Source organism: Protomyctophum bolini (genome assembly GCF_963924005.1).
Source record: "Protomyctophum bolini genome assembly, chromosome: 8".
Classification (NCBI taxonomy): domain Eukaryota; kingdom Metazoa; phylum Chordata; class Actinopteri; order Myctophiformes; family Myctophidae; genus Protomyctophum; species Protomyctophum bolini.
The window spans coordinates 12613475-12636545 of record NC_137869.1 but is presented as its reverse complement, the minus strand read 5'-3'; the positions used below and the strand labels follow the sequence as shown (position 1 = coordinate 12636545).

The following is a 23071-nucleotide window of genomic DNA, read 5'->3' as shown; positions in this document are numbered from 1 at the left end:
CCAAACAGAGAGCCTGACACTGTAGCAGTGTAGCAGCCTTGTTTGTTTCACAGCTTTTCCTCAGAAAGCCTCCTGTCCATTGTTAGGTACAGTACACACTACTCACAGCACGTGTTGTTATTTCCCCCCCTCTTAAAAGAATAAAGGGAGATCTTCCCATCTGGTCTGCAGGCAGACCCTGACCTCTAACCCTCGTCTTTCCCCTGGCTAAACAAACAGCAAACCTCCCCTGGCATTAGGGAACCCTCCTTCAAGGTCCAATCCTATACAATCTGTCATGGCACCACTTGTGGCATTCTATTATTATTATTATTATTTTAATGGTTTAAAGAATGTAAAATGTAATATTGCATACTTTATTACATGTACAGCTATCTAAGAGAATAAAGCAAAGAGAACAATGCAGACAACACCCATGTCATGATCATTCTATTTCATCTGCTCAGTTATTTTCATACACAGTGGTTAAAACTTGCTGCTGATCCAGTGTGGCCCAAACTGACTGGACAGTGTGGACACAACACAACTGTCCACTCCATATTGCTTCCCTTGTGGTAAAATGCAGAGTCTGTGGCATGCATGGGGGAAGGTAAAGCACCTCCTGTATCCTTCAAGTGCTGCTGAGTTGTCACATTACTGTCCCAGTGCTGTCCTAATCCGTGTCCATCTGCCTCAAGACATGCAGCTGGGACATCCTGGTACACATGGCAGAGCAGAGAGAGAGAGAGAGAGAGAGAGAGAGAGAGAGAGAGATATGAAGATGCAGACCACTCTGAGGAGTCAGGAAGTGGCGCTATTGTTTTCAGGGTCACCATTCTTTTCCTTTCAGGGCCAGCGGACACTTTTCTGTTTCCCTCAGGGTTGGACATCTTAACCACACAACAGTTCATCTCCACACACTCTATCTTGTCTGTTTTCCTTTCTCATTTCAAGGTGGTCTGGTAGATTATCTCAATTTAGATTAACAAAGAAAGCCATGTCCAGAGGGAATCCCAATTGGCAGGGACTCAAAAAGTCTCTGTCTTACAGTATGTACATACTGTACAAGTAAACACACAGATGCAGGGACATGACGTGCACGTGGTCGCACACACAAATGCATGCATGCAGGTTATAGGGCATACTGTAAGTGAAGGGGTAAGTTGACCCATGTCATATTTAAAAATTTAAAGTTTAAACATGAACAAATAATGAATTCACTTATCAAAAATAATGTAATACATTCCCCTTTTGCAAATAGTCTTATTTATTTTCTTAGTGGTTAAACAATATAAAACCAATTAAATACAGTTTGTTATTTAGAAACTTTTCCTTTTCGAAATTAATACCTTTTTAAAAACTGTAGAAATCTTACTTTGAGCGATGTGTAAAAGAATGTTTTCTACTTTCTCCATGTGCTTCCCAACTTCACAGCCAGGTAAAGATTTGGTCACATGATAACGCAGTTTTGTAGATAAAGGGAACTTACCCACTGGGTCATTTTAACCCGTTCTCCATAATGGAGAAATAGTAGAGTCTAAACATTACTTGCAGGCTACACTACAAGCCATAGCATTGCCAAGCAACCACAACCCCTCCCTTGTTTGGCAAGTTATGAGTGACAGCGTTGCTTTGGATCAGATCTGGCCTGCCATTGGATAGAGAAGAAAGTAGGCGGGAGGGAGCACACCTTAGTTACAAAGTTAGTCATTAACTTGTCCTTCTGGGAAGCGAGTGCAGAGCAAGAGCACACCTCATTCAACCTTTGCACAACATGTTAGTGCCATTTATAGACAAATAAGGCAAAACTAATGTAGGAACTTGCTGAGTTTGAGGAATCTACAGCAACAGGTGATCAGGTAAGACAGAAAAAGGGGCAGCACAAATTCCTACAATCAGTATTTGTATTGCCCTACTGTATGTTGTGTGTAGGCTATTTACTAATTTGACTTCATATGAATCAAATAAAGTTGGCTCTCTAATTGTAGGCCTGATATTAGTGTACCTCATACACGTGTCTTTCACTTTAGATATACTGTACGTGTATATAAAGTACATCTGGATGTGAGGTTTCAGTGACAGTAGTTAAACTAAGAGTGGAACATATAAATAATGAATAGCTGAGCACTGTATACACTGTTAATCATAATACCATGTGCCTCCATACCCATCGGTTGTGCATTGGTGGCAATACAGTGGCTGCTACAGACTGCACACTGATGTAATGATAAATTAAGTAGGCTAATGTAGATGTTAACTGGTAAAATGCATGTATCTAGTACCAGTTGGGTGTTAGCCATGCCATTGCCTATGCCTTCTAATGGCTGAAGAGACTGACATTTTCCAAACAATTTCTAACAGGGCAGAGCAGCAGTTAACTGTTGCATGCTGTTTATGCAGTCGAAAATGAAACTCAAACATCCCACATGTTGATATGTGGTGCCTGCTGTTTTGACACAAAATACAGTGTGCCAGTGTGACCTCACATTAAATGGCAACTCACTTTTATTAACCCCACAGCCACAACTGATATTCATTGTTCACTCTCAGGCCATCCAGTCATTTGTCAAAAGAATAAGTAAGTAAATAAGTAAGCAAGCTAGCTTTTATCATTTATGATGCTGCACTACGTGTTGTTCTTGGCTGTTTGCTCTTCATTTACTCTGCTTCTTTGGCTGCTATGTTGACACCGCCATTGTTCCCTTTCGGAAAAGCAAATAAAAACTTAAGCACTTTACACAAGTACACTCAAGTTGTTGTTTTGGCTTCACTTCAGTTAGATTTTAAGAGAAAGTTAATGAATATTTAGAATAATGCTTATCTTGCAAAAGAAGAAGAAGGAGAAAAAAAGAGTCATTTAAACGTTCCCCCTTAACCCCATATGGCCTCTTTGAGCTTGCTGCTCGTAAATCGTCTCTCACATTAATAACATCACTCCCTCCTGTTATCAACTTAGTGCAGAATCTGAGCATTCCCATAGCCTTGACTAACAATAGTACAGCGCATCCCACCATGAATCTCATATAGCATGACAAACACACATAACTTGGGAAGGGAAGGAGTGTGGTTTCTTCACTACTCTGTGGGTCCATGAGGCCTGGGTCAGATGAAGGACAGGTTTGTAGGCCTATGTATAACTAGAGCGAGAGAGAGAGAGACAGAGAGACTTTAGTGCACCTACAGAATACCACCGTTGCCTTCTAGTTTGAATTTGCTTGCTGAAATAATTATATCATATTGTATCCTATCCTTTTATTGTTCTATTCATCAATTTAAGTAATGTACAGTACATAAACAAAATTAATAGAGAACTGGATCAGTATTGTTTTAATGAGGTATAAGGAAATTGCTTTGATGTAAAATGGCACTCACAGTAACAAAAACAAAACGGCTCATCTGGCACGGTTTAATCTCTAGCCAGAGAATTGCTTGTGGTTAATATGTCTGGTCAAAGAATGGGATCAAGACAACCCAAAAGATACCATACTTAAATGTTTAACTCATACCTATACGCACGCAGTCGCACGCACGCACGCACACACACACACACACACACACACACACACACACACACACACACACACACACACACACACACACACACACACACACACACACACACACACACAGGGTTCTCTCACTACACACACACACACACACACACACACACACACACAGGGTTCTCTCACTATGAGTTGTTGTTGTGTTTTGGCTGTGAGGACGGGACAGGAAGAGATAAAGGCAGTCTTACCAGTGTGTTTACAGCCAACACCAGGGTGCTAAATAGCACAAGGAGACGAAGGGGAAGAGGTCTAATGGCTGGCCAGCCTGAACTGACTCCCTGAAAAATCACCTCAGAGCCCCAAATAAGAGGCAGGCAGCCTGGGGAGAGTGAGGGAGAGAAACACACAGATAAACCTAGATTGTGCATGTTGTTATAATGCATGAACAGATACAGGAAAAACTTGTCGGGTGGCATCATCTCGGCCATAATGCAAATACTATGAGTATGAGTAAGCTTACTTGTTGTGAAAGGGCAAGCATGCAAAATTATACACCAGGATTACCTTTCTGCCCACCACAAAGAACTCTGAAATATTTGCATTTGTGTCAAGTCATACTTTAAGGAGTGTCAGTCCTTCTAGATATCCTTAGCTCCATCCGAAAGGGATGGAAAAAAATAGTCTATGAACAGGTTGAAAAGTATCTTGCCACTAAAAAACGAATGTACGAATTCCAATCTGGATTCAGAACATCCCTCTCCACTGACACATGCCTCCTCTATTTGAGGGACCACATCAAACACAAGGTGGATGCTGGCAAATATTGCGGCATGATCATGCCGGACCTCCAAAAGGCTATCGACACCGTGAACCACTTCATACTGGTTAATAAGCTAAAAGCAAATGGTTTTGATAGGACATCAGTGAGCTGGATGCAATCCTACCTGGAGGGGAGAGAACAGATTGATTGAAGTATTTAATGGCTGGGTTTCCCAAATGACATTATGCGTAGGGAGTATGCATGCAGTTCTTCTCAACAACACCCCCTTTCACTGTGAACACAGATATTCCGTGCATAGATGTGCCACGGTATAGTAGGCCTCAGGCCTACCATACCAGCCTGACTGATCAATAAAATAATGCTGAATTAACTAGCTTGTATTGGTACAATTAACCTCCTTGTATAGGCTATATTTATTAACCCACAAGCTAGTTAATTCAGCATTCTTTTATTGATCGGTCAGGCCTCAGGCCTACCATTGTGTGGCACATCTATGCACGGAATATCTATGTTCACAGTGAAAGGGGGTGAAGAACCACACGCATACTCACTATACGTATAATGTCATTTGGGAAACACAGTCATTAACAGTTTACAGAATTACTGTACATTTCAAGCACAACTCACTGTGAGTGGACGACCCAATAAAGCAGTGATACTCAACCTCAGGCCCGCGGGCCACATCAGGGGACCATTATGACTGGCCCACCAATGAAAAATCTAAAAAAAAAGAAGAAAAAAAAATCTGGAAAATGAAATAAAAATAAATAAATCTGAATGAAGTTATCTTTAATTACATTATTATAAGTAATACTATTAGAGTTGTACTATTACTCAAACGAAAATAAAAGCTTGGGGGGGGGGGGGGAGATGCAATGCAAATGAAAGACATATACTGTGTATCCCTATTCCCTGACATAATTTTATAGCTAAACGGACAGAATTCTATTTTATTTGAATGATGAAACCCAGCTGCCATTAATAGTTGGAAATGGAAATGGAAATTGCGGAAATGGAAATTGCGGAAATTGCGGAAATGGTGGAATTGGAAATTGCGGAAATTGCGGAAATGCGGAAATGGAAATTGCGGAAATTGCGGAAATGGTAATTGCGGAAATGGTGGAAATGGAAATTGCGGAAATTGCGGAAATGGAAATTGCGGAAATGGAAATTGCGGAAATTGCGGAAATGGTAATTGCGGAAATTGCGGAAATTGCTCTTCACTTATAGCTATCTATTTTCAGGTAGATTGTTTTATTTTACTCAGTCAGCCATATCACTACTCATTTTTTTTCATGAAAAAGGTCATAGCTGGGTAATCTATTTTCAGGCAAATTGTGTTTATTGTATTTTATTTTACTCAGCCATAACAATTTATTTTCTGTTAACCAACTTGCTGGCTGGCAGGCAGGCAGACAGCTACTCACAGACAGGCAGACAGACAGACAGCTACTCATGGAGAATTGGACAGGCAGGCAGTCAGACAGCTACTCATAGACAGGCAGACAGACAGCTACTCATGGAGAATTGGACAGGCAGGCAGACAGCTACTCATGGACAATTGGACAGGCAGGAAGGCAGACAGCTACTCATAGACAGACAGACAGCTACTCATGGACAATTGGACAGGCAGGAAGGCAGACAGCTACTCATAGACAGACAGACAGCTACTCATAGACAATTGGGCAGGCAGGCAGACAGCTACTCATAGACAGACAGACAGCTACTCATGGACAATTGGACAGGCAGGAAGGCAGACAGCTACTCATAGACAGGCAGACAGACAGCTACTCATGGACAATTAGGCAGGCAGGCAGACAGCTACTCATAGACAGGCAGACATACAGCTACTCATGGACAGGCAGACAGACAGCTACTCATGGACAATTGGACAGGCAGGCAGGCAGACAGACAGACAGCTACTCATAGACAGGCAGGCAGACAGCTACTCATAGACAGGCAGACAGTAAGACAGCTACTCATTGACAGACAATAACTACTCATGGACAGACAGACAGACAGACAGGCAGGCAGGCAGGCAGGCAGGCAGGCAAAGAGCTACTCATGTTATGTTATTATGTTATTATAACAGCTACTCATGTTATGTGCAATAATTTGTGCAGTTATGGAAACAGCTCTTTGTGTTTATGCAAGAAAATGTAACACATTTATTTATTTACATTTTGTACTTTGATACATTTTGCGAAAATAAAGCAATTGAAAGAGAGAAGTTATCAAGTATCATTAATGTCGTAATTTTATCTACTGGCCCCTGGCCCCTTGCCATTTTTGTAATGTGGCCCACAGGTAAATCTATTTGAGTATCCCTGCAATAAAGCATTACACTTGTTTACAAGAGGTTCCACCTTGTTCAATTCATCAAATGATGGTGGAGGTGAACGGAACACTGGTAAATGGTGCATTTATATAGCGCCTTTATCCAAGGCGCTTTACATAGATTGTACATTACATTCACCCATTCACACACACATTCATACACCAATGCAATGTGGACTATTTTACCCACTTTCATTAAGAATCATGACACATGGGATAATATAATCAGTGTGAATGACACAGAACTTTTCCCCACCTCTGATTATGAAGTAGAAAACTAGTCTAGAAACAGGGTTGAATAGATAGATACCGTAGATTATTACCGTCAGTCACCAGATCTTAAGGCAGTTGAACATTTTATGTCCCATTAGGCTAATTACTTGGAACATTACATGGAACATTTTAGAGCTTTGCCTGTAACAATGCTTTGAACCACCATTAGCAATACACACATTTTCCTGTAAGAAAATGTTCTCATACTCACCAATAAACTTCCACACGTATTGGGTCTATGCCAATGTATGTAAACTCATTGTACCCATAGTTTATTGAGGTTCAACACTATATCAATTATGATTTTATGATGGTGTTGTATTCAGTTTGACAGTTACCTGGAGACAAAGTTAAAAGATACTAGATGTTACAATTGCAAACCATATGATCCACAACTGTCAAGCAGTTGAAGCAGTATTGGTACTACAATGATTGGTAACTACAATGATGACCATGAACTAATTGGAACTAACAAACATGCATACACATTTGCACGCGTGCACCCGCCCACGCACAGTCGCACACACACTCATTTTGCCTTTGTTGATTGTCAATGAGGCTTACATACTGAATAGGAACATCCTGTTTGTGGCACACTTTTCCTGTTGTTGATGGTACTTCTCCAAGTTCTCCACAGCATCTGCTGTTTCACTGTCTGTCAAGATTTTCACAGTTATGTCCCCACAGCTTGCCTTGATGTACCCCCATTCTCATTTATGAAATATGCATTTACTGGCACACTCTGGCATTTCATTATTATTATGGAAAGATGCAGATAGCAGTACTTTGTCACAAAACGTAGCTGCTTTATTTCTCTCTCTCTCTCTCTCTCTCTCTCTCTCTCTCTCTCTCTAGGCCGGGGCACCATTTAGTTCTCAAAACAACAATAATGCCACCATCACCCTTGACCTGTCATTGAACTGGCCTGGGAAGACATCACTCAACCTCGCCACCTAGTGGAGTTCTGGTGACCCTGTGTGGTCATCATCAATCTCTCAGGCAACTACCTCCCCCACCTGGGGAGAGGCCAGCTCTGCAGCATTTATATTTAACCCCATCCACATTTGGCATGATCAGGACAGTTTAACAGGAACCTGATCTGAACATTACATTACATTATTGAACCACTGAGCGGAAGGGTCCTTTTCCATCCTGTTTTAGTAATGAACCATCTTATGTCAGAGCATGTATCTCTACAACAGGCTGCAGGACTACACCTGTATTGACTTTGTGTCTTACATGCAGGCAAAAGAGTTAAAGACAAGACTTCCTTAATAAAGAAGCAAGCCACACAAAAAGTCACCCTCTAAGAGAGACAATTCTCTCAATCTCTCCAAACAAGAACAAATCCAGATGGCTCTAACATCAAATACTTCACTTACAACAGCTTTCCCAGGAACTACCCAAAATGGTAAGAAATTAAGAATAGAATTACTTTGCTGCTGAAATCCACAATAAAAACAGATAATATAGTTGGTCTACCTAACGCAGCAAACTATGTGGTTTAAACGAGGGTTTAAAGCTCGTTGTACAATCATGTCGCTAACACAGTCACATGACAAAGTATAAATTAGGCTCAAAGTTAATGAACATCATCATTCAAAACTGCTTGATTATTGAAAGGCGTGATTTTCTGCATACCCCCTCTCATACAGACACGATAGATGGCCAGGTAGGCAAACCCAACTCTCACAACTGGGAGTTCCTGGTGGCGGTTCTGGCTACAGCCATCTCCATCTCTATTCTCATTGCACTCTTGGCTAAATGTCAGGTGGTGCGGCGCTACCTAGCGCTCTACAGACACACGCGGCTGCGGGAAGAAGACACTGTTAGCCAGTGTGACCGCTCAGGTTTGGCCCTTTTCTAACGCATTTATTTTTTTATATTTCATATTTATTGAGTGCTTGTTATCACATTATGGAATGTGCTTGGTAAAGACAAAACCAACTAAAATTCAACACATCAAGTTAAAAGGGAAATAAGAGTGCCACTTAATTTCACCTTTAATAAGGAAGGTGGCTCTGTCTGCATTACATTATGAACATTTGCCTCCCACAGCCAGAAAAAAAAACAAAGATGGAAAAGCCAACTGTGTCTTTAAAATGGATAGCTTTCTGGGAGGTGGATTTTCTGGTTGTGGAGTGATAACACTACCTTAATTAAAAGTTAATTTGGTTGTGAATTTACAAACATCATGTGATTTCACAAAGCCAGTTCATTATTCACTGTCAGTGGGCAGCTCTCAATATCAATATCAATATCATAACATTAGCCTTGCCTTTCTGCTTTATACCTTTGGGAAATTATGTCACAGTAAAAGATTTACAGGAGTTCCTTGCTGTATCCAGTTGGTAATTTAATAAGAGAGATAAAAATCCCCTCAAATCTCTCCCCCTTTTCCGAATAACATTGGAACATTGCACTGGTTGAATACAGTATATGTTTTACTGCTAATTCTAGGCTTGGACGTGGAATTTCCCATGCATGAGGGGCATGGAATGAACCCCCACTCTGGCGATCATATGAATGAGGAAGAAGATGATGATGGCTTCATCGAAGATAACTACATTCAGGCCAGCGAGAGGGAGCGGGCACAGAGGGCATTGGAACACCTGGATGAGACTGCTGCTGACGAAGAGGAAGAGATGGATGAAATTGAATTCACCATCGCTTAGTGGCAGAGTCACGTTAAGTTTAGGCTCTGTATCAGCATAGTTGTTTTGTTTGTCTAGATCGAGCCCTATGAATCATTCACTACTCATTCCCATTATTAGAAAATTATTTGCAAACTGAAATGGAGCATCAATTGTCTCAACAGTTTTGCTATTTCCCTTTGGAGGAGCAGTAAATGTTTGGTTTCCCATGCAAGAGACCCAGGCCAGGTTAGAATCCAGGTGATTGCATCGGCATCTCACCTGGCATTGTGTTTCCCAGTGGGGGGAGGTTAACCTGACGCTGCCAGATGAGGGCGGTATTGCGGAAACATATTCCCCAACACAACACTCATCTGGGATCTCTGACGGAGTTGAGCCCTGAGTCAGATCTGCTTCGTACCGAACCAATCAGCGTGAGCTAAAGGCGGGATGCGGATGTGACGGTATATAGACACGTCGATATGATTGGTTGTGTTTGCACGCCCACACGGTGATAGACAGACGCTCCCATCCAATCATCTACCATCTATCTTGAAAAAAAGGAACAGCCCCGTCATCGAATTTGCTTCCGCGATCCCAGATCCAAATAAGCTGTGAAACAAATTTGTGTAGCAAGCTTTTTGGATCTGGCAGCGTCAGGTTAGGGGGAGGTTGGGTTCCCTTTAGAATCAAACATCTGATGTTTGATTTCCCATGTGGGAGGCCCATGCTGGTTCGAATCGAGGTGGCAGTTTAGAGCACTATGGCATAATTATGGCTTATGTTCTCAAAATTAAGTTCCCCTAAAGGTCCTTATTGGTGCTTGTTTGTTGTTAGGATAATGAAAGAATTGGCACAGACAATTGAATTAAGATGTCACTGATCTCTGGCACTGTACCTACTGTAATTCCCCCTTCTAAGGGTTAAATTGTCAGACATGTACCTGAGTTCGGGCTGGGGTCCTTATCCACATTCCCATGTAAATTATTTACTTATTTATTTGGGGGTGCTCAGCATGAAAAATGTTTTGTCTCCCATTTCACTTCACATTGTTGCATCATTTCACTTCATATAATATTTTTCCGCCATGCCATTTTTGATCAAAAGTGTAGGCTGATGTTCTGTAAACTAAATCTAACATAAATGCACAAAGTGCACCTCTGTGTGTACATCTGTACGTCTGTAATCCATTTGACACACGCGTTCCACACCCCCACAGGAAGTGCAGTGCCTGTGTTGAGTCGGTCGAACCCACGGTTGTCCAGAACCGCCACAAAAGGTCCGGCCTGACATCACAAGGCCTCTGCCGGACCAGACTCCATATTTGGGCATACCTATGGTTCGTCCTACTGACTTCTGACATCTGCATAGACTCCATATTTGGGCATGCCGGGACAAAGAACTCCTTTGGGCATAAAAGGGGATACCACTGACATCACTTCTGACATCACGATATAAGTGCAGTGCCCGGTGTCGAGTCGGCGACTCCAAGTTTTCATGATGACAGTACCTGCTGCGAAGACCGAGACCGTTCGTGTAGGAGAACATAATGACATCGTTATGTGAATGAATAGTGTGTGCAGCATGCAGGCACGTGTAACAGCCTATTTGCGAACGCAGTGAGCACTTACTATGAGACCTAGCAGATCATGTCTGTCTGTCTGTGTGTGTGTCTGTGTGTCTGTCTGTCCCGCTATCCAAATATGGAGTGTGTTGCATCAGCAATCACTCAGCTCCATATATGGGCACAAAAGGGGCCAGGTCCACTCAGCTCCATATATGGGCACAAAAGGGGCCAGGTCCACATATACAGTAACAGCGGGACAGACACACAGACAGACAGACATGATCTGCAGGGTCTCAGCTGCGTTCGCTTCCCGCGTTTGCGCGTCTTACTGGTACTACACTTGTAAAATTCGGGTCGGAAGAATAACTAACTTAGGCTACAGTAGCCTAAGATTTAGACTCTCGTAGATGTATTTATCAATTCTGACATTTTCAATCTACGAGAGTCTAAGGTCTCATGCGCCATGGTGAGGAGCCCGAAATCCCCTGCCTCCGTAGCTACTCTGAATATGTACAAATGCAAAATCTATGGTGCTTACCCTGCTGCCCCACCTGTCCGGTTAATGTGCGCAATGCGTTTATATAACCTGTTGTTCCGTAGTTTTCAATAAAAAAGTATTTTAATCTACTCTGTCTCGGAATCTGTCATCCATCTGGGACTTTACTACTACTACTCTAGTTATTGTTCAGAGTTTACTGATGCTATAGTTATACAGTATGTGGTTCATAATATTGAGTACCGTCAACCAAACCAGTTTCTTCTAAGACACTTATTTACAAGAGTTCATCCATTCTCCAAATTTTACCCCAGGATAGACGAAGAGATGGATTAGCATCTGTCCAACTTTTCCTTCCAAACACCTGCTTGTACAAAACAAAAAGTAAATGATACGTAGCTTGTGGAGTTAGTTCAGTCAGATATACCAGTAAGACGCGGGAAGCGAACGCAGCTGAGACCCTGCAGATCATGTCTGTCTGTGTGTCTGTCCCGCTGTTACTGTATATGTGGACCTGGCCCCTTTTGTGCCCATATATGGAGCTGAGTGATTGCTGATGCAACACACTCCATATTTGGACGTATAGCGGGACAGACACACACACACACACACACACACACAGACAGACAGACATGGTCTACTAGGTCTCATAGTAAGTGCTCACTGCGTTCGCAACCACCACCACCACCCCAGCAACAACGGTGGGCTCTGTTATTTATGTTCCCCATGATGTTTTTATTGTATATCTATCTCCCTGCTCTTAATGATTTATGATGGTGCTTAATCATGCCGAGCAGGAAGAAAATGCAGCAGAGCCGAACGCATATAGTCAAATATCATATGCACACTTCTATTCTCATTTTATAATAAATATTGGTTATATCTATTCGTGAGTTGTCTGACTGAAATGTAGTTAATTTGCATGTATTTAGGTTGTGCCTTAAAATCCTCCTCAATATGCAACCTGTAAAATTAATGGAAGACAGAAATCATTATCAAAGTAACATGGTGACACTTTAAAACCGTAAGAATAGATTTCTATTGAAATGGCATGGTTATTGGTGGGTACGGTCGTATACGGATCTAATATGGTCTAGCACCTAGCTACTTAATACTTATGCAACATGGTAGAATTGTATGTGCCGCCACGTACCTTAAGGTCATCGGGTCAGGGTCTACTGAAGGTGATCATAAGGCTAAAATGGTCACTAAAGGGAATCAGGCTTTTGTGGTTAAGGCCCCAAGGTTCTGGAATAGCCTACCAGAGGAACTGAGGCTAACCCAGTCTCTAACATATTTTAAAACCCTCCTAAAGACTCATTTTTATAGAATAGCCATTGCATCTCCCTGATTTTTATCTGTTTGTTATTTTGCATTTTCTACTGTTTTTTCTTTTGCACCTGTGATGTATTCTGTTGTTATTGATGTCTGACTGTTAAAAGCACTTTGTAACTTTGTTTAAAAAAGTTGTATTATTATTATTATTATATCCCTGGCTTATATATATACAGTCATAGGTACTCTATTATAAACAACTGAAATTATTAGTATAAAACACAGCAGATCTACAAGCTCTAGATAAAAGAAGACATCAAGATCACAAAATCTACACTACAAAACCAGGTATCCTGATGTACAGTAGCTAACCAGAGGTAGTGAATGTCTTCAATTAGGTTTAATGGTAAGAATATAAAATAGCATATCTATCTACAATATTTTTTTAAAGTTTGTTATCAAACTTAAGTTTGAACCTTTGTCACCTTCTCAACGATTATTTGTTTTGCCACCAATGAACATACAGGTTGCATATCAATGAGTTGAAATCCAAGGTTGTTTTTTTTGTTTAAAAGTTGTAAAGAAGAACAAGGAATAAGGCCAATGCAACATTTCTTTTAGTTTTCGTTTGTGTTTTTTAACTTAATAGTCGGAGGGCCACAGGTCCAAAACCTCAAGGAATAGAGTTTAACCTGTGATGTCATGCCATACTTTTTATTTGTGTTTTTTCTGCCTGCTCTGCCGGAAACATTGTGAAAAAATGTTATGGCCATTTTTGTATTTTCATCATGCTTTAAGTAGCATGTGACATGTCAAACTAGGGCATTTTCATGATTCTGAATGCATTCCAAGCATTAGTTTTGCACGAAAAACACTCCTTGGCCTAAATTCGGCCATAGCCACTTGCCCAAATGTGCCCAAAATGTGCTGACCTCATCACATTTGTGATGATGGCTATGGCCGTTTTTAGGCCAAGGAGTGTTTCATTGCAAAACTATGTGGAGGGGCTAGCGCCCCTCAAAAACACAAATAAAAAGTATGGCATGATGTCCTGTCCAGTTTTGGGTGACTGGCTCAGCGGCTATAAGTAATTGAGTGATCAGAGCAGCACAGACAAGCAGCGTGTGACATTTCTTTGTACCCTCATAAACAAGGTGACAGCGCTTGTAAAGACACGTGTCTAGTAGACTAAACGGTTCTCTCCCCTAACCCTCCTCATAGAAGTGTTGTTCTTTCTATTGCTGCCCCGTCTTTTCTAATTTTTTACTCCCCTATACTACTAAATGTAGCCTAAATAAGCAGTGCCGAGTCTGGCCTCCAAGGGGCCCTAAACAGGATTGTAGCCAGTGGGCTTTGGCTGGGTTTGGGAAACCCAGCCTTTGCCCGCGGGCGCCAAATTCACGGGCGTGCTTTGGAAACCGTTTAAAATCTTCAGAGTCTGTCTGTCTTATGCCCTCTAACAAAATAGTAACGGTAAACAAATAAAAATATGTATACAACAATACAGCTGTGCAATTAGCTTTTTCAGCTATACAATGTAAACATAAGCTTGAAGGCTCAAAACAGTAGTAATATTTATATATATAAAAAATCAGACCCGTCTGAAGTGAGTGGTACTGTACTGTACTGTACTGCCCCCACCTTCGAAATGTTCAAAAGCACACTCAAAAGTCAAAACCCACCTTTTCAAACTGGCTTTCCCTACATAACCCCCCCTGGCCCACACACCCTTCTTGTTTGTCCTTTTTTATTTTGATTTCTAGTTTTTAACCTTTTAACTAGTTTTCTAATAAAAATGTCTGTACTTCTGTTCTGTAAAGCGACTTTGGGTACCCAGAAAAGCGCTGTATAAATCGTATATTATTATTATTATTATTATTATTACTGTACTGTTATAAGTTCAGTTTAGCACCCTCCACTTAAAGACAAAAAATGCTTGGAAATAACGTGCAAGACCTGGTCGGTTTGTAAAGAGAGCTCAGCTCCATGATGGTGTTAGGGCAGAGCCACAAATCCTGCTCCTCTGGTATAAAAAAAACATCTTTGAAACTCTATGTAAGCCACAGTAAAATCCTGAGTGTTAATCTGAGAGTGTACAAATGGAACCAAATGGACCCATAACACAGTTAAACTAGAAAGGTCGCAATTTTAAAAAATTGCAGAGTGTGGTTGCCGCGGCGGCTCACATATATACCCCTCCCGCTGATTTCGCCGGCCTGCTACGGTTTCGAGTCACGTCTCAGGTCGCGTGTAAGTCATTCGGAGGGGATTCGACCCCCGAAATTCATGTTTTCCCGACAGACGGTTACATTTATCGCGTTTGCGGCGCCCCCTGTGGATGAAAACGGAATTGCTTTCGGAACTCGGTCGAACGAACCACCCCGGACACGCGATTCGAATTCGGGATGGATTGGACATCCCGTTCGTGATTTATGGCGTTTTTCGGGATATAGGCCCCTCCTACTGACTTCGGACGACGGTTACGGCCGAACGACACGCACTATCGAAATTCCGAAGTCGGTTTTTTAATCGGGTGGGTCCAGAGGTCACGTGTGCCGATTTCTGTGACATTTGGACAAAATCTGTAGTGGGAAAAGCAAAAAGTGTGTTTTGGACAAAATTCAAAATGGCGGAAAATCCATCATGGCTGAAAAGGGCGTGGCCTATATGGGGAGATGCGTCATGACCCAAGGAATCCAGGGTAAAAATAATTTTGATTGTACGACCTACGGTTCAAGAGTTATGAGCCAAAAGGTAAAGTGGGATGTTATAGCGCCACCATGAGGCCGACCTAAAAAATATTATTTTTAATTAATTTTAGTGATAATTAGGAAATATCCCTGAAAGTTTTGTAACTATAGTGCTTACAGTCTCAGAGGGAAAAATACTTGAATGTGTTTTTTTGCATTTCCCCATTCATGTCAATGGGGAAATTTAAATCACTAATAAATTCATATCAAATAAAATATACAACATTTCTCTTAGCAAAGTACAAGCGGTCGATTCCCGATTTTTCCGGTCAATTTGACATATGGCTCAAGTGCGTACAGTCAAAACTTCTTGTTGTTGTAGGGCGCCAAACTTTGTCTTACTCCAGTAGTGGAGAGAATAACTAGAAAGGTCGCAATTTTGAAAAATTGCAGAGTGTGGTTGCCGCGGCGGCTCACATATATACCCCTCCCGCTGATATCGCCGGCCTGCAACGGTTTCGAGTCACGTCTCAGGTCGCGTGTAAGTCATTCTGAGGGGATGTGACCCCCGAAATTCATGTTTTCCCGACAGACGGTTACATATATCGCGTTTGCGGCGCCCCCTGTGGATGAAAATGGAATTGCTTTCGGAACTCGGTCGAACGAACCACCCCGGACACGCGATTCGAATTTCGGATGGATTGGACATTCCGTGCGTGATTTATGGCGTTTTTCGTGATATAGGCCCCTCCTACTGACTTCGGACGACGGTTACGGCCGAACGACACGCACTATCGAAAGTCTGAAGTCGGTTTTTTAATCGTGTGGGTCCAGAGGTCACGTGTGCCGATTTCTGTGACATTTGGACAAAATCTGTAGTGGGTAAAGCAAAAAGTGTGTTTTGGACAAAATTCAAAATGGCGGAAAATCCATCATGGCGGAAAAGGGCGTGGCCTATACGGGGAGATGCGTCATGACCCAAGGAATCCATGGTAAAAATAATTTTGATTTTACGACCTACGGTTCAAGAGTTATGAGCCAAAAGGTAAAGTGGGATGTTATAGCGCCACCATGAGGCCGACCTAAAAAAGTATATTTTTAAATAATTTTAGTGATAATTAGGAAATATCCCTGCAAGTTTTGTAACTATAGTGCTTACAGTCTCAGAGGGAAAAATACTTGAATGTGTTTTTTTGCATTTCCCCATTCATGTCAATGGGGAAATTTAATTCACTAATAAATTCATATCAAATAAAATATACAACATTTCTCTTCGCACAGTACAAGCGCTCGATTCCCGATTTTTCCGGTCAATTTGACATATGGCTCAAGTGCGTGCAGTCAAAACTTCTTGTTGTTGTAGGGCGCCAAACTTTGTCTTACAAACTTTGTCTTACTCCAGTAGTGGAGAGAATAATAATAAAGTGTTAGAGATACAAGAGTCTGGTTGCCCCTTTAGGGCAACCACACTAACTAGAAAGGTCGCAATTTTGAAAAATTGCAGAGTGTGGTTGCCGCGGCGGCTTACGTATATACCCCTCCCGCTGATCTCGCCGGCCTGCTACGGTTTCGAGTCACGTCTCAGGTCGCGTGTAAGTAATTCTGAGGGGATGTGACCCCCGAAATTCATGTTTTCCCGACAGACGGTTACATATATCGCGTTTGCGGCGCCCCCTGTGGATGAAAATGGAATTGCTTTCGCAACTCGGTCGAACGAACCACCCCGGACGTGCGATTCGAATTCCGGATGGATTGGACGTCCCGTTCGTGATTTATGGCGTTTTTCGTGATATAGGCCCCTCCTACTGACTTCGGTCGACGGTTACGGCCGAACGACACGCACTACCGAAATTCTGAAGTCGGTTTTTTAATCGGATGGGTCCAGAGGTCACGTGTGCCGATTTCTGTGACATTTGGACAAAATCTGTAGTGGGAAAAGCAAAAAGTGTGTTTTGGACAAAATTCAAAATGGCGGAAAATCCATCATGGCGGAAAAGGGCGTGGCCTATATGGGGAGATGCGTCATGACCCAAGGAATCCAGGGTAAAAATAATTGTGATTTTACGACCTACGGTTCAAGAGTTATGAGCCAAAAGGTAAAGTGGGATGTTATAGCGCCACCATGAGGCCGACCTAAAAAATTATATTTTTAATTAATTTTAGTGATAATTAGGAAATATCCCTGAAAGTTTTGTAACTATAGTGCTTACAGTCTCAGAGGGAAAAATACTTGAATGTGTTTTTTTGCATTTCCCCATTCATGTCAATGGGGAAATTTAATTCACTAATAAATTCATATCAAATAAAATATACAACATTTCTCTTCGCACAGTACAAGCGCTCGATTCCCGATTTTTCCGCAAAATTGTGAATCCAGTGTCACGTCCACTGAAGACTCTTTGTACAATGTATTGTCTTACATTACAGACTTACATAATTTTTGGCAGTGAACATTGTAATGTAGCCTACTTCTTTCAACATCAATGTTATAACCAAGTAGCCAATGACCAATTTGTTAAGGTTCACAAAACTTCACACAAAACTGTTCTTAGCAGCTAGAATTTGAATAGAGCCCAATGGCTATTGTATAAACATGTTGAGATTGAGAACCGTTAACACAAGAACAAGGTCAAATGTATTTTTATTTAAATATAAAAATCCCCATATTCAAAGTTTACATTTCACAAATTTTAACACGGTGCTTTGATAATAGTGGTGAATTGACTGGATTTCCCTATTCCAGATGACAAAAGGAAAATGTGCACAAAAGGCTGAGGACAGGGAAAAGGCTATCGTGGTTATCCATAGCGTAAATGAAGAAAAAGAGAAATAAGGTGTTTACCATCAGTTTGTGTACACACCATAGATCTTATGGATTTGAAACCTTATTGTGAAATGAACTAACGACAGAAGGTGCTAGAAGTAGAACAGAACTAACAAAGACTTCAATGAAAATCACCCACTTTGGCATAAACTGCACCTAATAGGATAAAACAAGTGAGTTGGACCTCAAAACCAACCATCAGCATATTGCTTTGAGGAAAGGAAGAAAAAATAAAATCAGAGATAATTGGATTCACAATGGGGTACAGCTAGATTTAACATTACAATGTATACAAAGTTTCTGTAAAGTAACAAGTATAACCCTGCTTTATAATACAGGATGCCATCAGGCCTTTTGTATTCCCAACCTTTTCGAACCTTGTACTCAAAAAACAGGTTCCAGCATATTATCAAAATATGTCAATAGATTTTTCTTTCAGACGGTAGTCAATGCTATGTGGGGGCCACACAAGGTGATGCAATTCACCCTACACAAAATCTTCTGTAAAACGTTTTCAGATAAGTAATTTGTTCTTGAATGTTTTGTCAATGTGGGCCACAAGGCTTAATAAGAGTACGATCATTTTAAATGTAACCCTACTATGGTAACAGTTCTAGCCTGCAATCCAAATCAGTTATTCTCTTGACCTGGAATCCGGCCTCATAACATTACTACTGTACCGCAATGTTGTCAACTCCCACTGATCCATAATATGAAGGACAACTCCACAAGTTTTCAGCTTCATCTCAAATTGCATCTTTTGGTGTGAAGATCTCAAAGTCGATTTCACCTTGTGAGTCCAGCACTGGCTTTAACTGCATCACCAGTACACAGGCTTAACTACAAAGTTCGACTTACAAGACGCTATAAAAACGTACAGTATACGCGAGAGCCATCTCCTGTCCCCGCTGGTGTGTAGGAGTGCTCCTATGGAAAAACAAAAGCTGTACGGCCGTTTAGGTCACACTGCACCACATAGGAGATGAAAGTTGAAGGGCCTGAAAGCTTAAAATCTTTGAAAATTGCTCAAGAACTTAGTGATTAAGCTACCACTTAAAGAGAAAAATATATATCGATGGTGGAAAAGGAAAACTTTTTTCCTTATATTGACCTATAACTAGGTCACCTCATTTGGTCCAGGGAAACTTTCTGCAGCCAGGTATATAGACAACATGGACAGGTAGATCTGGTGTGTTTCACATGAAACTGAATTTGATCAGATAAGGAGAGAAAAGAAAAACAAAACGTTTGAATTTCAGTAGCATAAATGGATTTAAATTCAATAGGGCTGCAACAGTTAATTTAACCACTTTCAACCTAGCATCCTTGGGCATGTCAATATAGGCCATATACAAGTTTAGAATGTGTGAACGTACATTCTAAGCTTGTAGATGTGCCTTGCCTTTCATACTATTTTTGCAAAACAGTGTGTGTGAGATGGAGCATAAGAGGGTTTAAGTGGTTCATCAGACTAAATCGTGTAGTAGATTATAAACATTATACATTTCTCACAAAAGTATTGCCAAGAACATTAATAAAAGTTGCAGTCCTAAAGGGAGACTAGCTTGAAAGATGGCAGAGTTGTCCTTCAACAAAGTACAGCAGAGTTGTTGTTCAACAAACCATACTTTAGATTTCTAACATTAGCAGGTAAAAGTCCCACTTTTCATTAATCCAAATTAACATCACGGATGACTGTAAAATCAAACTCAACGGTTTCCCTTATGACAAGGGAAAAGACATTTCAGAATGTTTGAGACAAACTGCATTTGACATGATGCAGCAGGGATCAAATAAAAAAAACTTGAACATTCAAGTTAACAGTTCTCTAAAATATGAATACCAAGTTCTAAAATAATCAACTATAAGAGCAAGAGCCAACAAGGTTATTGTGTATGTGTACAAACAATGAGTGACACTGTTATTGTATACTTCTTACTGTATTGGTGATACAGTCCTTATGAGACGGTCACACCAAAATAACAAGGTTTATCAGTTTACCCTCACACAACAGCAGCTCCGGTTTGTGGCCCTGACACGATGCATATTAAGTTGGTTCAACTCCAATTATCCCGTCCTCAAATACCAGATTTGTGTGGATGTGGGTGGTTGTATTGTATAATTGTTCATATTTGGTTCAGTCTTCTCAAGTCCCTAAAAAGGTTGTTTATGTATATATCTGTCTGTCTCAAAGAGAGTTCCTGCACTGTAACTCCTCCCACCTATCTAAGCACCAAAAGGGCCGGTAATGGTCAGAAAAACAAAAACTCCCAAAAAGAACGACAAAAAGACAAGCGATCAGCGTCTGTCCATCCGTCCGACCGACTGACATCAGTCCGTTACGCCACCTTTTGTCCTCTTGCCGTGCTTCCCTCCGCTGGAGGAGCTGGTGGTCCCGTTGCAGGGCCAGGTTCCTCCCATCATCAGACTCGCCAGCAGGTCGTGGTCCCCTTCCACGGCGTCCGGGAGCTCCTCCTGGATCTGCCGGAGGCGCGCCATGGCGCGGTCTATGGTCGCCACACTCACCAGGTTGAAGTCGTGCATGCTCACCAGGTGCAGGAGGAAGTTGCGACAGAGGTTGCGGCGGGCGATGTAGGCGCCGCAGTTCTCCACGAACAGCATGCTGGCCTGGTTCATCTGGTTGTCCGCGATCAAGCTGCAAGGGGAGGGTGGGGTGCTACGACAGTTTGATCAGATGTGAGTTTCACAGCAGTTCAAAGCGGCGACATTTGCAAGAGAAACCCGAGAAATACAATGCCTAAATGTACAAGCGGAAAATAATTATGTGGAGCTACGGGTGGCACATCACACAGTTCATCGGTCAATGGTTTATATATATAGGCTAATCAAATACTGTGTGTAGGTTAGCTTTAACTGATGACCATGGTGTCAACATTTGGTCCATATTTAACATACTGTATGTACACATACCCATTCTTCATGACGTGTAGATTCCAGAGTTTCATCACCTCCTTCTCTCCCTCATTGACATCTGTGAACTCGTCCAGTTGCTGAGAAAAAAGCCAAATACAATGTACTTTAAAAAAAAATATATATCCAATCATTGTTTTAAGTTTATTCATGTACTTTCATGGATACTGTAAATGTTCACATTTCAGTTATATAAACTGCCATGTGATTAACAAATTCTTCCCTGCTGATGTCGGCAATGTATGTTCCCAGCTAAGTAGTGGGATTCAAGTGTACACGAAAGCTTATTTTAGCCAGCTGCACTCAATAGTTAATTTCCTGCGGCAGTGTTTGTGAAATATCAGTAGACAGGAAATACGGTGGGACCCAAGCTGTACTCGAGCAAGAACAAGTACACTGGCATGGTCTATAAATGCCTGCGGAAAACGCTAGTCATGACTCATGTTGCTAAGCAACCATTGCAAACGTGTGCATAAGACTTTTGTTTTTGCAGTGGTACATGTTAATTAGTTACTAATGGATGCCAATTAGTTACTAATGGAAAAGTTAACAGTTGTCATTTTGTTTTATAAAACTGTCCTTTCCACTGAAGGAAAGCACAGCACTGTAAAGAGACTCACAATGTTTAGAGGTAATTTCATGTTTAGAGGTGAAATTAAAATGAATCATCAAATGTTATTTGGATCATTTCTTTATATCCCAATTACAACTCGCAAAAGAAAATGCGCATGCTGGACTTTGTTCCATTATACCGTAATTATTATAATAATCATATTTGTACATTATAAGAGTCAGATCTAAAAGGTCGTAGCGCGCCACTCGGTCTGCTATTTTTGGGGGGGGAAAAAAGGTAAAAATGGGTTAAGCAATTGTCTATTCAAGTGTGTTTGGGTTGTACTTTATTACATTACTGGCATGTATGGGTCTAAATTAGCTGCATAGATAAAAGTCCTTTACAGCGTGGCATTCTGAGCAATGGCCTCTTTACCGTGGCGGTCTTCTCCCTGAGCCACTCGGGGTCTCTCTCGTCCTCACTGTCGACTTCCATCTCTTGCGGCCGGAGGGGCATGCAGCTGTCGCTGTGGAAGTAGAGGCGGTTGTGACCGCTCACGTACGTCCTCTGCTGCTCCAACTCCCCGTCCTCGGACTCCAGGAACTCTGACAGACTCGGCTTGGTCCTCTTTGGCCTGACGGATGACAAGCAGGAGTGACAAGGCATTTATGTGGATGTGTATTATCATCAAACTAGTCTGTATGTGTGTGTACGTAAGTCTGTAATCCATGCAACTCGAGAAAAAGTTCGCCCCAACTGACTTCAAATTCGCCACAAGCGTTCCACACCCCCACCACAGGGGGGGTGGTGCAGTGCCCGGTGTCGAGTCGTCGGACCCACGACTCGACACCGTGTTTTTGGGTGCCCGTTTTGGGGTGCCAGTTAGTCCAATCAATGCCTAACACGATTTAGTTTTGGACAAAACTGCTTTTTTTAGAAAGGATTTGCAAGGATAAATAACCACAAGAGCATTCACCTGAAAACCACATAGCCAGGGATTGGTTACCCACAAGCAAACCTTCAACTCAACCTTCAAACTAAATAATAAATAATAATTCACAGACAGAAAATCCAGTCCACTAGTGATGCGCGGGCCGGCTTTTTTCATAACACGCCCGTCCCGCCACGGGAGCCCGTCCCGCGGCCCGTAAAAACAACGCGTCACAGCATGACGACTGACGAGTGAGTTTGTAGATTGGCTATTTTCAGTGCACAACACCTCTAAGGGC

General features: G+C 41.7%; 2 protein-coding genes across 3 annotated transcripts; one reads left to right on the top strand and one right to left on the bottom strand.

Moving 5' to 3' along the window:
- Positions 1 to 1702: 1702 nt before the first annotated feature.
- Positions 1703 to 11109, top strand: cUnh1orf210 (chromosome Un C1orf210 homolog). 2 transcript variants are annotated; one of them, XM_080770095.1, is made up of 6 exons: positions 1703 to 1838; positions 2500 to 2557; positions 7729 to 8284; positions 8529 to 8723; positions 9334 to 9816; positions 10178 to 11109. In XM_080770095.1, the coding sequence occupies exons 3-5, from the start codon at positions 8227 to 8229 to the stop codon at positions 9546 to 9548; spliced, it is 468 nt and encodes a 155-aa protein (XP_080626221.1). In that variant the 5' UTR covers positions 1703 to 1838; positions 2500 to 2557; positions 7729 to 8226; the 3' UTR covers positions 9549 to 9816; positions 10178 to 11109. The 2 variants fall into 2 exon arrangements, with proteins under 2 accessions (XP_080626221.1, XP_080626222.1); XM_080770096.1 differs by lacking the exon at positions 2500 to 2557 and having other exon boundaries at positions 1710 to 1838.
- Positions 11110 to 18158: 7049 nt separating this feature from the next.
- LOC308320115 (polycomb protein suz12-B-like) lies at positions 18159 to 22508 on the bottom strand (the record flags this gene model as incomplete). The annotated part of the gene is made up of 3 exons (XM_080770434.1): positions 18159 to 21035; positions 21290 to 21369; positions 22278 to 22508. The coding sequence occupies 3 exons, from the start codon at positions 22506 to 22508 to the stop codon at positions 20690 to 20692; spliced, it is 657 nt and encodes a 218-aa protein (XP_080626560.1). The 3' UTR covers positions 18159 to 20689.
- Positions 22509 to 23071: the final 563 nt, after the last annotated feature.